The sequence below is a fragment of the Gymnoscopelus microlampas genome (genome assembly GCF_963454915.1).
Source record: "Gymnoscopelus microlampas genome assembly, chromosome: 19".
Taxonomy (NCBI): Eukaryota; Metazoa; Chordata; class Actinopteri; order Myctophiformes; family Myctophidae; genus Gymnoscopelus; species Gymnoscopelus microlampas.
Genome location: NC_139956.1, coordinates 21,978,938 through 21,994,913, shown reverse-complemented (window position 1 = coordinate 21,994,913; position 15,976 = coordinate 21,978,938). Strand labels below are relative to the sequence as shown.

The 15,976-nt window shown below is 41.6% G+C and overlaps 1 protein-coding gene across 3 annotated transcripts in view; it reads left to right on the top strand.

Annotated features, from left to right (window-relative positions):
- Nucleotides 1-15,976, top strand: part of nlgn2a (neuroligin 2a) — a gene marked incomplete at both ends in the record, with an annotated part of 159,178 nt that overhangs the window by 25,719 nt on the left and 117,483 nt on the right. Inside the window, one exon of one of the 3 annotated variants that reach the window (XM_084043416.1) lies at nucleotides 12,806-12,859. The exons of the other annotated variants lie outside the window; for them this stretch is intronic. Within the exon in view, the coding sequence (XP_083899542.1) occupies nucleotides 12,806-12,859 (54 nt within the window). The remainder of the gene's footprint in view (nucleotides 1-12,805; nucleotides 12,860-15,976) is intronic. 3 annotated transcript variants of the gene reach the window in all.

The following is a 15,976-nucleotide window of genomic DNA, read 5'->3' as shown; positions in this document are numbered from 1 at the left end:
CAACCCAGTCATTTACGACCCGACGTGGAATCGTTACCACCCACCCACCATTAGACGTTGATGTTTACGCTGTTTCAGCTAAGCTACATGTATGTGTGCAAATAACACAACCTGGATTCGAACATTGCACGTGTCAGTCTGCGTGCTAGTGCTATGGACTCTGGGTCACTGGTGTCATTTCTCTTACTTTACTGTAACTGTTCTGTCTCCTGTACCATGTCTACTTGTCTTGTATTGTATTGATATGTCTGTTTTTGTATGGATAGTTTAATCACCACTTTTTAACAGCCTGCTCAGGGATTACAGATGAAAATTAGCTGGCTAACTCTGGCTCATTTACGTGGACGTGAAAACGGGCATGATTAATGTGTTTAAAATATCCAAAGCGCCCTCCCGCTCATGGAACGTGTGTGGATTACACACGTTCTATGAAAATGAAAGTCCTTTATAAGTTTGCAGCGCCTGTGTATTATGTCGTTGTCTGTGTGGCTGTGTGTGTGTGTAGTGGCTAGAGATCCCATAGACTGCAGGGCTGTAACCATGACAAGATAGCCCGAACTCTGAATCTTCAGTGTTTCACAGAAACGCTAATAAACAGCTTACATTTTAGGAAAGTGAAAAACGGGCTTCCTCACTGTCGGCATATGCTAATGGTCAATGCCCGGGTGCAAGTTCAGATCAATTGACAAACTGACGGACAGAGGTTTCCTGTTAGTTGAATTTGTCCTAAACAGATAGTGACACACATTTTGTATAAACATCCCATGACTCCCATAATTTATATATTTCCAATTGCCCCCCTCCCCCTCCCCTGCCCCCAGACCCCCCCGGTGCCCCCTGGAGGGCGTGTCCCCCACTTTAAAAAGCACTGCTCTAACGCCTCACCCATCCGTAAACTCACAAGTGGACTCATCCAAGGGTTTCAGTTATTCAGCTATTTATCTGCCGAACGACATGTTTACACATCGATTTTGCTTGAGTCAGAAATCTTAAACAGCCTTCAAATCTCTACTTTCAAGGTTGTTACATCTTGTGCACAGATATATAAGAGGAAAAAAAACATTTTTGTTCGGCTTCCCTCAAACAATATAGCGGCATAAAGAGAAAAAGAAAAACAAGAGGGGGAAAAAAATGAATTCAATTGTTTTATACTAATAGGATAATAAAAACAGATCAGTGTATGTACAATGTATATGAGGGGCATCTTATATACAGCATCAGCATTTATCAGTAGCTTGCCACAGTGTATAAACAACACCACGATACCGTCTATATACAAGAGTTTAGCTAGGAACAGTTTACCCTTTTAAGGTGCAAAACAAGACAACTAAGTACACTTATCTTGTGAGCATAAAATGCAGACTCTGGTGTAGCATTAGTGAGCCACATTAGTGTGCTGATTACTGAGCTGACTTTACACATTATGACACCAAACAGCAGAGGCTCCTTTCATGTTTGTCCAAGGCAGAGAGAACCGGTTTGTCCTTGGCTTCATCACTGAGATGAAAGTGAAATCCAGCGACTATAACAGAAATGCTGGAGTGGTTGTAATGATGCTGCTTAAAACCATTAAGATTGGGAAAGCATCTGTCATTTTAGATTTTAAACCTCTTTAACTATTATCTTATACTTTGGCTATTCAAAAATAGCAGATATACAAGCTCATGAAAAATCATGAAAATGTGTGCAAATTTAAATATTTTTAAAGTGAAAATGTTTTACTCAAATCTTTGCTTCTGGGGATTCTACAGATGTCTTCTAAATCCTAACAGTTTAAACTTGTGTTGCTATAATATCAGTGGTTCTCAAACTTTTTCATGTCAAGGGCCCCCAAAATGACATGTATTTGTCTGGAACCCCCCATCTCACAATATTTTGTTCCAGGGACCCCCAGAAGCAAAACTTTGAGTTAAAAATGTATATATGTAGATATACAAGCTCATACATAGCGCGGTACTCTGTGCCACGCTATGTATGAGCTTGTATATCTGCTATTTTTTAATAGCCAAAGAAATCTAAAGTGACACAGATGCGTTCCCGGATTGAATGGGTTCTCAGTGGTTCTCAAACATTTGGACCCCTATCTAACAAATAAGAGAAGATATGTGTGCAGATGTAGCAGATGTGACGCATTTGTGAGTTATTAGATATTTTTGAATAGCTGAAACATAAACAGTGGTAAAAAAAAATAAGTTCAGTGGGGGACCCCCTGAAACCCCTTCAAGGACCCCTGGTGGGTCCCCGCACCCCACTTTGAGGACCACTGGTTTAAATCATGAGAGGGACAGTTCTTCCATTTCTCTATTTTCAAGGGTCACACCATATCGTTGCTGTCGGGCAGAAACCTCTTATATCCATATTCTAACTTTTTGTGTTTTTTCGTAAATTAACGCCCTTCTTGATCACACTACAGCAGGGGTTTTCAACCGGTGGTTTGCAGGTCGTCCCTGGCCATGCATTTAAAGCCTTTTTTTTTTTAAACTTTAAAAGTTCTTACTGTATTGTATGTGTGATATGAAATGTGAGCTTACCATAATCACAGTAATCCTTAATCATATTCCATCATATTCAAACAAAATCACTGTATTTTATTAGATATTATATTGATATTATAGCTCAATTTTCTCCAGCTCCCTGTGGTGCATGAACCCCCCCCCCCCACACTTGTGTGGGGTGGGGGGGGACCCACCACGCACAATAGTGGTGGTCCCCAGGTTGCTCTTAGTCAGGATGGTGGTCCCTGGGTCAAAATCAGTTGAAAACCCCTGCACTACAGCGTCACACAGAAGCATCAAAAGTAGCAGATTTATAAGAGATGTGTTTCAAGCTTGTAGATCTGCTACTTTCGCTATTTTTTTAAATTCGAAATCCTGAAAAGTAACAGTTTTGGACATATGAGGTTTCCACCCGACAGAGACGATATGGGAGACACGTCGGTGAGAAGAAATTGTGGTCAAAGGTTCAGATTCAGCGACCGTGATGCTCGTGCCATTTGTATGCAAAAGGAAGAAGGAAGAGCTACTCACACATGCATGCACACGCGGTCACATGCACGTGGACAGGTTTTGAAGCCATCTGCTTCAGAGGTATGAACCAAAGAGAGTGTGTGCGTGTGCGTGTGCGTGCGCGTGCGCGTGCGCGTGCGCGTGCGCGTGTGCCTGTGCGTGTGTAGTGCATCTAATTCATCCTAGCATATCAGTGACCTATTCTCTCTTACTTTCTCACTCTGACACACACACACACACACACACACACACACACACACACACACACACACACACACACACACACACACACACACACACACACACACACACACACACACACACACCGTTCCCAGCTGTGAGTTCTGAGCACACAAAGAGCGTCCATCATTCATCATTGGAGCTCACTTACAAGCTGTCAGACACAGTCCCATTCAGTCATACATCACAGCAGACTAGCACACATCACCCAAATGAGCTGCTCAGCATCCACCTGCACAGGGAAATAATACAGAGTGTTCATTTAACCCAGTAAGACCCGAGGCCGATTCTACAAATGCCTTCCAAATCAGTAGTTCTCAAAATTTTTCACGCCAAGGACCCCCAAATTGGTATACATTTGGCCGTGGACCCCCATCTGAACATGTTTTGTGCCAGGGACCCCCAGAAGAGAAGAAAATTCAAGATTTTTTTTTAAAATAGCAGATGTACAAGCTTGCAGCGTGGCACAAAGTGACGCGCTGTGAGCTCGTATATCTCCTATGTTTTAGGAGAACGCAAAAATTTCACACAGATGCTTTCCCGGGTTTTAATGGGTTAACTGGGAGACGGACGATCACTCTGGGCCGCACAATTTTCTCTCATGCTGCGTTCACACTGCCCGGTGTCCAAAAAGCTACAAAACAACCATGCGTGGCCTGCTACATTGCTTATTTATGTGCTTTGTTATTTTTGCGACTTTGATTTACTTATCTTTCAATATGGGAACCCAGATCTAACTGAAAATAAAAAACAGCGACTCTGCTGTTTGTTCTATCTCAGTTAGCTCTGGGCAGAAGAAAACGCAGCACACGTGCGCAAGGAAACCGGGTTTTGGTCTGCCTTCACCGCTCCACTTCCCGTGGTGCGACTATGTTTTCATTCCCACTAACAATATTTTTACACGGAACACTAACGCCACTTCTCCCAGAGAACATGGATCGTTTTGGTTATAAGCTCACTTGTTTCTATGATGAAAGAGCAAGTTAAAATGTGAATATCTTTCCGTGGTTTTGTCTGCTCCGCGGACGCTATTGTTAAATTAGTTTCGGTTAGTTTCGAGGGGGGAAGGGTCGACGGACGCGTGAATCCCGCCCACTACATTTGATTGGGTAAAGCGCGGCCTGCTTCCTGATCTGATAGCACGCCCACTTGAAACCAATGCGCACGGGTTGTCAACACGGCTACCGACAGATTCAAACGTAGAGCAGAATCTGTTCTTGAGAGATTTACTTATCTTTTGGCACCATCAAAAGCTAGACTGCTCAAAGAACTCGATGTATCCTAAACGATGAAAACGACTGACGACTGCTGCTCAAAGCGGCAAGTCAACGAGAGTGAGCAATTATCTGTAACTTGGTAACTTCACTCTATGGAGTGAATGGAACTATTCTTTTCAGCACCATGGACAGCGGAGGAGGCTCGGCCTGAGAGAGAAGGAAAATGAGAGATGCATGTTTCAGTTGAAATAGGTTATTCAATAATGTCAACCAACTAGCTTTTCAAAATAATGGTACAGTATGTGCAGACAACAGCATACACACTACAGTTTGTTGTTTAACGTTAGCTTACCGCTATTCATTCAGTAGAGCTACAATCACCTGGTTATCTCAGAAACAGCCTGTCTGTGTGAATTCCTTCTTGGATGCCAATGAACCACTCAAATCTTATAACTACTAGTTGACCGCGGTTCCCCAGGGCTCTATAGTAGGTCCGCTAGTGTTTCCCTCTCCACCAAATCTCTTCGCCAATCTACAATCTCACATCCTGTTTTGAACTTGTAGATCGGATATTTTGGACAAATGTTTGCCCCCAGAATAGGGATGCTAGTGCTTAATGTGGATAAATCAGCTGGCTTTTCCTTGGATGCAACAAGTCCTCACATGTTGGCATAGAGGCCCTGAATCCCAGTCCATGTCGCAATTGCAATCAACACTGTTGGCATACTGTAGCCCCAAGAGGACGTGAGAAACATACTGTGGCACTAATTGGAGTGAAGGCCATTTTCAAACGTGCGAGCCACAACAAACGCCAAGTCTGATAATAGTGATTCATTGATTGACATTTTTTATTAATAAAAATGCATATATATGATTGCTGTCGGGCAGAAATCTTGTATCTCCATATATCAACTTTTTATGTTTTTTTGTGTCAAGCGAAAGTGTTAAATAAATAGCTGATCTACAAGCTAGCGATGCGAGTACGACGCGGCGTGTGCTTGTAGATCGGGTGTTTTCACTATTTCCTTCCATTTCCTGAAAAGTTACGGTTCTGGACGTACAGTAGACAAGGTTTCCACCTGACACCGACGACATATTTGTGCATATCTGTCAAAAGGATGAAACACAAACAAAGCTGAAGTGCTTTTTTTCCATTGTGGTATTGCTGCCTACGTTATCAGTCACTGTCTGTCAGGTTAATGCAGAACCAGAACCAATTGTTTTTTTTACCCAATAAGACCTGAGGCCATCTGAAGATTTGTGTTGAAAATGTATTCACTTTCAAGATTTTTCCCAAAATGTTCAAACATAGCAGATGTACAAGCTTGCAGCTTTGTGACGCGCCGTGAGCGTTGGCTATTTTTGAATAGCCACACAAAAATCTGAAATGACTGTCTATTTTGCATCAGTGCACCATGAAACAAATGAGTAGGCTATTGTTCTGAATGTGTGTAAATTATACCAACAGCTGTCATGTAAAGGTGTGTGGGCGAGAGGCAGAGAGAGAGAGAGAGGAAAGCAAAACTGAACAAACGAGAGATTGAGAGTGAAATGACATTACCAAATGAGTTATACAACAGTAGTATGCTCGTATTTGGAAAAAAAATATACCACTCACTCTGAAGGAAAAGGTTTCTATGATTGCGGTCACTCCGGTCAGCTATGTTGTCAATATGTTTTGTGTTATTTTGTGAAATACGGAGAGTATGCTGTTCTGAATTCTGTGACAACAACTGTCACCTGGAGGTGTATGTGCGAAATGTGTGTTTTATGTGTGAGAGAGTTTGTGACAGTGGGAGAAAGGGAATGAAAGCGAGTGAATGAGAGAGACAGACAGAGAGAGAGAGAGAGAGCGAACGAGAAATTATGTTACCGAGGGATTTTTGTCACTTGATTGTGCTGTTTTTGAGTAAGTTGTACAACTGTTTAGCATACTCTCTTTATTTGGAAAAACATTGTGCTCCATGGTTTAAAAGTTCTCAGTCATTTAGATTCCATAGAAGCCAGCATGTCTTCTCTGGAAGCATGTCATGCACCGAAAGCAATAGGCTATATAAGCTCACGTTTCGGTTATTGGTATAAGATTAAAGAGTATTTGAAGCAGTCAAACGAGCAATAGAATACATGTTCAATCTTCCAATGCTAATGGTCTGGGATATTTCATAAAAGCAAAGGTTAAAGGGATAGTTCACCCCAAAAAAAATGTTTTTATCGATTAGTCACCCCATGGAGACTTGAATTTATGGATATTTTTTTGTTTTTGTTGCATTCCTGAGCCAATAATTTGATGACCAGCAGACCGGTAGGCAGCGGTTCCGGTAGGAAACACAAAGGAGACTCTTTTTGTTTCCTCCAGGAACCACTGCCAGTAATCAAATTATTGGCTTAGGACAAAAACAAAAAAATATCCATGAATTCAAGTCTCCATGGGGTGACTAATCAATAGGGAAAAAAGTCATTTTGGGGGTGAACTATCCCCTTTAAAGCCTCAATCTGCAATTTCTTCAACTGGTTGTATGGCTACTCTGGGCTCTCTCTCACAAACACACAGCAATTCCCTCCCTCTCCGCTCCATTAGCAATTTAGAAATTAACATGATATACGATGATAATTAAAAAGGGCTGAGCTAAAAAGGTGTTAAAGCTGTATACTAATTATTTACACCAGGGCTCCAGAGTGCCACTATTCAGACACACTCTGGGATGGGTCAATATGGAGCTGGACTCTTTTGACCACTTACAGCTCACTTGCCTTTGAAGATGCCATCGTTTCTTCATGATAGATACTGGTAGCTGACTGCTACTTTTTTACTTTCAGAACCAACATTTTGTCTCTGTCGGGTGTTACTTTTATGGATAAAAAAAAACATTGCAACATTTTCAGATCTACAAGCTCGAAACACGTCGTTTGCAGATCTACTATTTTAGATTTTTGTGTGACGCTGTAGTAAGATGAAGTAGGGCATTCATTTACCAAAAAACACAAAAAGTTAAAATATTAAGATAAGAGGTTTCTACCCGGCAGCAACGATTTGCATTTCTCTTTTATTTAGAATTAGGATTTCAGACCCAATTCAGACACAGTGTTATTTTAGTCTAGCTTACTAATATGATTTTAATTGCCAGTTTTAGTTTCAGTTTTTGTTGACCAGAATGACCTGATGTCAAACATGCACACGCATGCATATTTACAAAAACAAATGTCACCCAAAAAAGATTTTCGCATATGTGTGTGTGTGCCTGCATGCGTGCGTGTGTGTGCCAGCGTGTGCCTGTATGTTCCTGCACGTGTGCGTTTGTGTATGTGTGTGTGGCCCTGGCAAGAAGTGGAGCTAAAGTAAAGCGTTACATAACCAGCATCAAAGTGAACCGCAGTCGGGTAGACCCCTCCCCCACCCCCCACCAACCATCCCAACCCACCCCACCCCGCAATACAGACACAGCAGAATGCAAGAGAGGGAAAGAAATGTGTTCAGAGAGAGAGGGAGAGGATAAAGGAAGGAGAACAAGAGAGGGTGTGGAGAAAAAAAAAACCTCATTAAGGAACACAACAACAACAAACAGACTCATCACGTTAAACCAAAACTCCAGCTGTCAGCCATTCACTCTTTGTTTTTTTTAGGCATACTACTGAATAACCAGCCCTGTCCCCATCCCCATGGTCTAACATTTTTCAAAGCAGTCCAGTAGAATAGACACACCAGGCTCTGCATGCCTGTTTCTTCTTTGACTGTCGTGTACTGTAGGACATTGGTCTCAAAGTGGGGACCCCCAGGGGTGGGGGGGGGGGTGGGGTGGGGTACCAGGGGTCCCCAGCTAGAGTAGTTAACAACTCATAGCGGGGCACTCGGTGCGAACATTTTTGCAAATCTTTGAATATATGTATTTTTAAAGCGAAAATGTGTAACTCAAATCTTTGCTTTTGGGGGTCCCCTGGCACAAAACATTTTCAGATGGGGGTCCGAGGCCAAATATATATGAAATTGGGGGTACCCTGCACGAAAAAGCTTGGGAACCACTGGTGTAGGAGGTCTGTGATTCACAACGCTCTCTGCTGTCAATATACACACACTGCACACACACACACCTGTCTGCTGTACAGTAGCTCTCTGCTACAGTTGTTGTATGAAAGGGTGTCAATCAAGTTTGTTTTTTGTCTGGGAACGCATCTACAAATGTCTTCTAAATCCTAAGTGGTTTCTGAAAAACGTATGTTGCTATATCAGTGGTGCTCAAACTTTTTCATGTCAAGGACCCCCAAAATGATATGTATTTGGCCGCCGACCCCCATCTCAAAATATTTAGTTCCAGGGACCCCCTCAGAAGCAAATATTTGACACATTTTCACTTTCAAAAATATATTTTTTATAATGTATTGCACACATTTTCACGATTTTTCAAAAAATAGCAGATCTACAAGCTCATAGCGCGGCACTCCGATATTTTTTAAAGCGAACTGTGTCCTTGAGCAAGATGCTGAACCCCTAATTGCTCCCGATGAGCAGGTTGGTGCCTTGCATGCTTTTCTTCGCCATCGGTGTGTGTGTGTGTGTGTGTGTGTGTGTGTGTGTGTGTGTGTGTGTGTGTGTGTGTGTGTGTGTGTGTGTGTGTGTGTGTGTGTGTGTGTGTGTGTGTGTGTGTGTGTGTGTGTGTGTGTGTGTGTGTGTGTGTGTGTGTGTGTGTGTGTGTGTGTGTGTGTGTGTGTGAGTGTGTGAATGAAATGTACAATATTTGTAAAGTGTGGCGCTATATAAATGCACCATTTACCATTTCTATATAATTTTGGGGGTCCTTGACATGAAAAGGTTTGAGAACCACTGGTGTGATGCACAGTTTACTGTCTGAGCCAGATCTTCCATCTGCATCTTCTTAGTGACTATTCTATCGATTACTTTTTCGATTAATCAAATAACGAGAAGCTTTTTTGTATTTAAATACATCGATTAACCCGTTGGTTCTCAAGGTGGGGTCCAGGGGGTCTTTGGAAGATTTCTGCCTATAATAACATGCCCAAAATAGGGATCTATTATTGATTATCGATTCTAAATCATTTTTTATAATCAATTAAATGAATCAATTTGATTAACTGTTGCACTACTATTCTGCATGTCGCAGCTGGTCTCTTTGTAGACATGCCTGATTGGTACAGTGTTTTTGCTGCCACAGCAAGGTTTTGCATGTTTGCTTGTGTTTGTGTATGTTTGCCAACAAGATCATTTTAGAATAGATCTGCAAACTTTTTTTAAACCTTCTTGCATTTTTTTTGTTGGAATTATCAGTAGGCTGTGAAGAGATGATTCACTTTGAGTCGAAGATTTCTCAGGTCAAGGTCACAATCAATGATATAGTAAAAATAGAGAACGTATGGGAGGATTTTCATTAAACTTTGTAGGAATTACTAATTGGCTCCCGGAAGAGATCATTAATTTTCGGTCAAAGGTTCCAAGGTCAAGGTCATATATTGAAATTGTGAACGGATGGGCTGATTTTCATGAAACTTTCTAAAGTGAAGAGGTGTATTTTCTGTATCAGCCAAGCAACAAGAGCATCCATCCCCCTTACAAACTTTATATGAATCATCAGTAGGATTTGGGTCGAAAAGGTCAAGAACACGAGCCGCTGAACAAGAGATGTTGTTACAAGTCTTTTGTGGTCTCCCCCACTCACATACAAACTACAGGTAATTGCCATGTTAGCTGAGTGGCTGTTACGGATGTTTTTCTTCCCTTTGTGTGCTTCTGTGTAACTCTGTAAATATGGATACACTTCCTAGAGATGGGCCTGTTGGGAGTAAGACTACTCACCAATTGGCAGGCATTAAGTACGACGGACTGATTGATCAAAGCTAATTGGCTGTCATTTTAACTTCAAGCCCCTCCCTTCCTGCTTATCGTATAGCTGTCGTGCAGAAACCTTGTATCTCCATATTTCAACTTTTTATGTTTTTTGGGTAAATTAATGTCCGACTTCATCATGCGAGAGTGTTGCACGAAAGTAGTGAAAATAGGCGATCTACAAGCTCACAACGGGTCGCATCGTGACGCATTGTGAGCTTGTAGATATTTTCGTCTATTTTCAATATTTTAAAACGTTTCTTTGAAATAATAATTAAAAAAAGGAACGGTTTTGGTTTTGGACATACAAGTTTTCCGCCTGGCAACGACATTACAAGCTTCCCAATCAGTGGGAGTGTCAATGAAATCAAAGATAATTGGATAACATTTCACTACAACCCCCTCGCTTCCTGGTTGTGAGCCTATTCGATGGCGACTATACAGTGACTGACTGACGGGTGTGTGAGAGAGAGGTGGCGACCCTCATGCATAATTCAACCAATCGCAGCTGCGGGTGCCATTTCCTCCTCGCTGCTAATCACTGCTTTGGACAGGACGACGAGCCTACTTCCAGTGCAAGATAGTATGTTTACGCAAGTACTGTACTTAAGTACAATTTTGAGGTACTTTTACTTTACCTGAGTGTTTCCATTTTTCAATACCTTATGCTTCCTCTACTCCATTTCAATGTTGAAAGAACATTGAAATGGGACATTATGCATAATAAGTGCTTTTCCTTTTTCTACTTTATAAGAACATTTTGAAGCCAATACGTTTGTACTCAAGTCAAATTTTGTATACGGGCCTTTTACTTGTAACAGAGTATTTTTACACTTTTTTATTGATACTGATACTTACAAAGTAAGTAACACATCTTGAGTACTTCCTCCACCGCTGTACTCCACCATCAACAAACTTGCTGCGACAACAAAGAGAAGAAAAGTGACGCCATCCCTGTTAATGTCAATTCAGTTAAATTCAAATGAGCTTCATTAGCATATGAGAAAACACTTGTTTACCTTGCCAAAGCAATTGTCAAAAAAAACAATCAAAACTACGAAATGCATGTACAATTAAAGGGAATAAAGAAATGTGTAAACAGAGCTATGCCACATTTCAACTTGGGAAAAACTAGCTTACAAATCCACACAAATGTCCATTTGTTACATATGTGGGCAAGGGTAGCTTGGTATACCACTGCCGTTTTTCAGTCTCTATTGCTCCCTTCCACCCCTGTATCTTTCTCCTTCTCTCTGCCAGTCCTTAATTTACCAAAAACAGCCAGTGGGCAAATGGAGATTAAATTACCTTCACCCTTTACCTGCACTCCTCAATGCACAATTAGCATCACACTAACTTGTCATTTCAAATTGACATACTGCTGTTGTGCTTTGTAATTATTTACTCGCCTGGGGAATAGTTCTCTGGTTTAGCACTAAATAATGATATTCGCGCGCACACACACACACACACACACACACACACACACACACACACACACACACACACACACACACACACACACACACACACACACACACACACACACACACACACACACACACACACACACACAACCTGCAGCTGACTTATTTTATCTACGTGTTTTAATGCTTTTTTCTTTACCGTTACAGGGTCATTGTCCTCCTCAGCTCTAGTGGCTGACTAATGACGGTGTCACTCTGTTCTCTGTTTATCTAAAGAGGTCTCTAATTGGTTAACACTGTGCATTAACCCTTTAAAAAGGAGAGGTGGGAATAACATCGTCCATGTCACAAATAACCAGCTGACATCCATGTTTCACTGCACAAATGGCAATTTTTCTTTGGGGCGAGGGGTTTTCCCGTTGGTGTTCATTCAGACCGCCGCTGTTTTTCCCCACAAGGTTCCAACGTTTAATTTAAACTCCGGTTTTGTCTTGCCACAACTCTTTGCTCTGAACTAGGCTTTAGGGTGTCCTGTTCGTTGCCTGTTTTGCCTTTCCTGGTTTTTCCCTGGTCATGAGCGGGTGAGGGGGGAGATGAAGGGGATGTCCTGTTTTTCAAACCACAGGGGTTCATTCCTTGCCCCCCTCAGCCCCCTTTCAACTGGAAAGCCAAACGCAGCGGACCACTGTGAAGAGAGAGTGAGAGTGTGAGTGTGTGTGTCAGAGAGAGAAAAGGGAGACGCTGTAAGCAATAAACAGGAGCAGCCATTTTCCAGGGAACCGCATCCAGAACGTCTCACCTGGGTTCTCTTTGATCTTGTGTCTTTTCTTGTGATAAATCTGTGTCTGTGATGCCTTTTGTTTTTGTCCTCTTTTTAAAAACAAAGAAAGAAAGAAACTGAACAATAAGAAAGATACGTGAACTTTACTAATTTGTTCTTTTTTGCTCTTGCTTCTTTTCTTTTTTTGATATTCTTGTTTTTTTTTTCTTCTTCTTTTCTTTTTTTCTTTTTTCGTTTTTTGCCAGTAATCTTTTTTGAATTTTCTCTTTTCTCTTTTTCCCCCTTTTTTGTCTTAACCCTAGGTCCACTCACAAAAAAACACGATGAATCTTCAATGAACAAGCCTCGGGACGAAGGTATTTTTGTTGCATGTTTTTCCCTTTTTTCTTGTTTTGGAAGTCTTTTTGGGGATACACACACACACACACGCACACGCACACGCACACACGTACATACATGCATTACACACACACACGCACGCGCGCACACAAACACACACACACACACACACACACACACACACACACACATACACATACACATACACATACACATACACACACACTTACACACACACATACATTTTAGGACGGCAATTTATAAATGCCATTTTTGCCATTCTTTTGCCATTTTTAACTCTAACCCTAAAGCCTGAATATACTTAGTTGTGTGCCTGTGTCACGCAACTAAATATAAATCAGGCATAACTCCAACTCTACCCCCTAAACCTAACCTCTAAATGCCTAACTCTAACCCTAACCTCAATCTTTTCCTCTTTTAATCATAAAATCAACCATTTCCCTGGTGAGGAAAATGGTCCTCATAATGTATTGTATGTATTTCTCAAATTCCACTATACTTGTTGTGAGGACATTTGGCCCTCACAAGTATAGAATTACAAGTACACACACACACACACACGCACGCACAAATACGCATACCGTATATCTCTGAGAATTGGTGCCTTGGTGATATGAGTGTCATTGTAAGTGTGTGTGTGTGCTACATGCTGGGTCACCAGCCTTACATATGAGTCTGAGTCATAACAGGTTGATGGTATCCAAACGCGGCGTTCGTGTTAATGTCATCTCAACTCTGTGCTCCGAAGCCGGTCCATTAATGGACTACAGTAGCAAAGACGGCCTCGAACAACAACGTCGTCGTCATCATCATCATCATCATCATTAGTGTCACCATGGTCATCACCGTGTCCTTCAAAGACACAACGGAGGCCGGCTAACAGTGTTTGTTCTTTAAACAGCACTGTCGTGGGTGAGGGTTCAGGGGTTCAGGGTTGTTTAGCAGCAGAGAGAGCTTGTCGAGAGCCACTTCACACGACGCGCTGACATTGTCACGTAGCTCAATCCCGCTGTTCAAGGATGAAATTGCTATTGAGTAAAGGACCCATCCCCGTACCTGGCCCGCCTGCCCCGCAATCCAAGTCGATGATCATACAGTAACGTCACATTGGAGGGAGCATGAATCGGGGGGGGGGGGGGGACATCCGAGGACACTGACTCTCCCACTTGAGGGATTTGGGGCCATAAGAACTCGGTAGAATAAAGGACATGCCAACTCCTAGCTTTGTTATTACCTTAGTCCCTGCCTCCCAGTACATACATAACACAAGCTCACCCATTTGTCCTCTTATCTTGGCATCGTGTTCTTTGGGCTTGGAGCAGGAGGAGAAATAATAAAGGTAAAGCTGACTGATGATATTTCTGATACACATTTTTTCCCCATTCTAGTTTTTTTTTGTAGGTCTGTACAGAGCAGGTGAAACCTTTATCCGTCCTTTGTGATGTTCTTTGATTCGGAGATAGGCTATTTTTGAAGCTGGGCGTCGGCAGGGAGGTTTGAGACAGGAAGATTTTCTTGGTGATGAAACCTGCTGGCACAGGCGTGACTTTTCGAAGCTGCTGTAGTCTTAGAGCCCCCCCCCCCTTTCTCTTACACTACACCTGGGGTCCCTTATGGATCTGTAACTCTGAGTGTTCCATTTGCTCATTCTCAGAGTTAAATTAACACTGAGGATTTTACAGTGGGGTCCCAGTGATGAAAATAATGGTATCAAATAGGGGGCCTTCTTATGAAAAAGGTTGAGAATAGGGGTGTGCCGATATATCGTCCCACGATATATCGCGATACGTTTTCGTGACGATATGATCGTTTTGGAAAAAAAAAATCATTTTGAAAAAACTACAATAATAATAATCAGGCATGCAAACAGCCCCGAAAAGGGTGAAAAGGGTGACAACATGTTGTTGTTTTTTCGTGTCAGGTGTCAAACTATTGCCCCATTTGGATTCAAAACGGCTATTGTAGCTGAAAAGCTACAAGTTTGCATACGTCTGAATAATGCAAAAACAGAATTATTTGTTTGCATTTGCTTTTTTTCTCCCCCATATATTTTCATAATAAAAAAGTGGGTATCGTATCGAAATCGTATCGAAGTTGTGAGCCAAATATCGTATCGTATCGTTTGGTGAAATTAGTGTATCGGCACACCCCTAGTTGAGAACCATTTCTTTAACTACAGCTGTCATGCGTCATCATCACAAGATCACATTTTAGTTCATCGCAGAACACTAATCGCCATTGTGTCATGGTGTATGATGTCATTCATCACAAAACGAGACATCGTCTAATAACGATTGACGTCACTCTTGCCCAAATATGGAGGAAGTCAGGAAGTTGAATCTGGGATTATGAAGTCACGAAATGTGACGAATGTTCACACAAAGACATTAATTATTCGCAATGTGTGGAAAATGTTCCGGAGTTTACTTCCTTGGCAGCGTGCATACATTTAGTACTGATCGCACACACAAAAGCACAGTGAGTGGGTGCATCATACAGAAAACACAGCACCCAACTTCACCTAAGAGACCAAGGAGAAACGTCTCAGTTCACAGTACTGGAAAAGAACTAGATAAATACTGTACAATATGGTAGACAGGCACGTTTTTGGGCAACCAAAACAAACAGTGAAAATGCCAAAATACAGCGAGAGGGCAGTGTGTTTCTGCAGGTAAACACCACCACCCTACTCCAGAAATGATGGGTAAAATACAATATTTATTGTTTTGTTATGTAAACACAGGAACAAGTCACATACCATGCCTTTAAAGATAACATGACCTTTTGGTTAACCGTGTGGAGTGAAAATCGCCGGGAAAAACACAACCAACTTCAACCAATATGTTCAGATGAGTCATCCTGAAATGCATGCAAAGGCATGTACACAAGCTAAAGTTATTTCAGCTTGTGAACTTAAATACAATACCTGACCTATACTGACAGAATTGCTCATCTTAGATGGTAAATTAAAAAATTTAAAGTCTGGAAATAATAGTGTAAAGTTCAGTGGTGTAAAGTAACTAAGTACATTTACTAAAGTACTGTACTTAAGTACAATTTTGAGGTACTACTTTTACTTTAATGCAGTATTTCCAATGTAAATTACTTTTCTT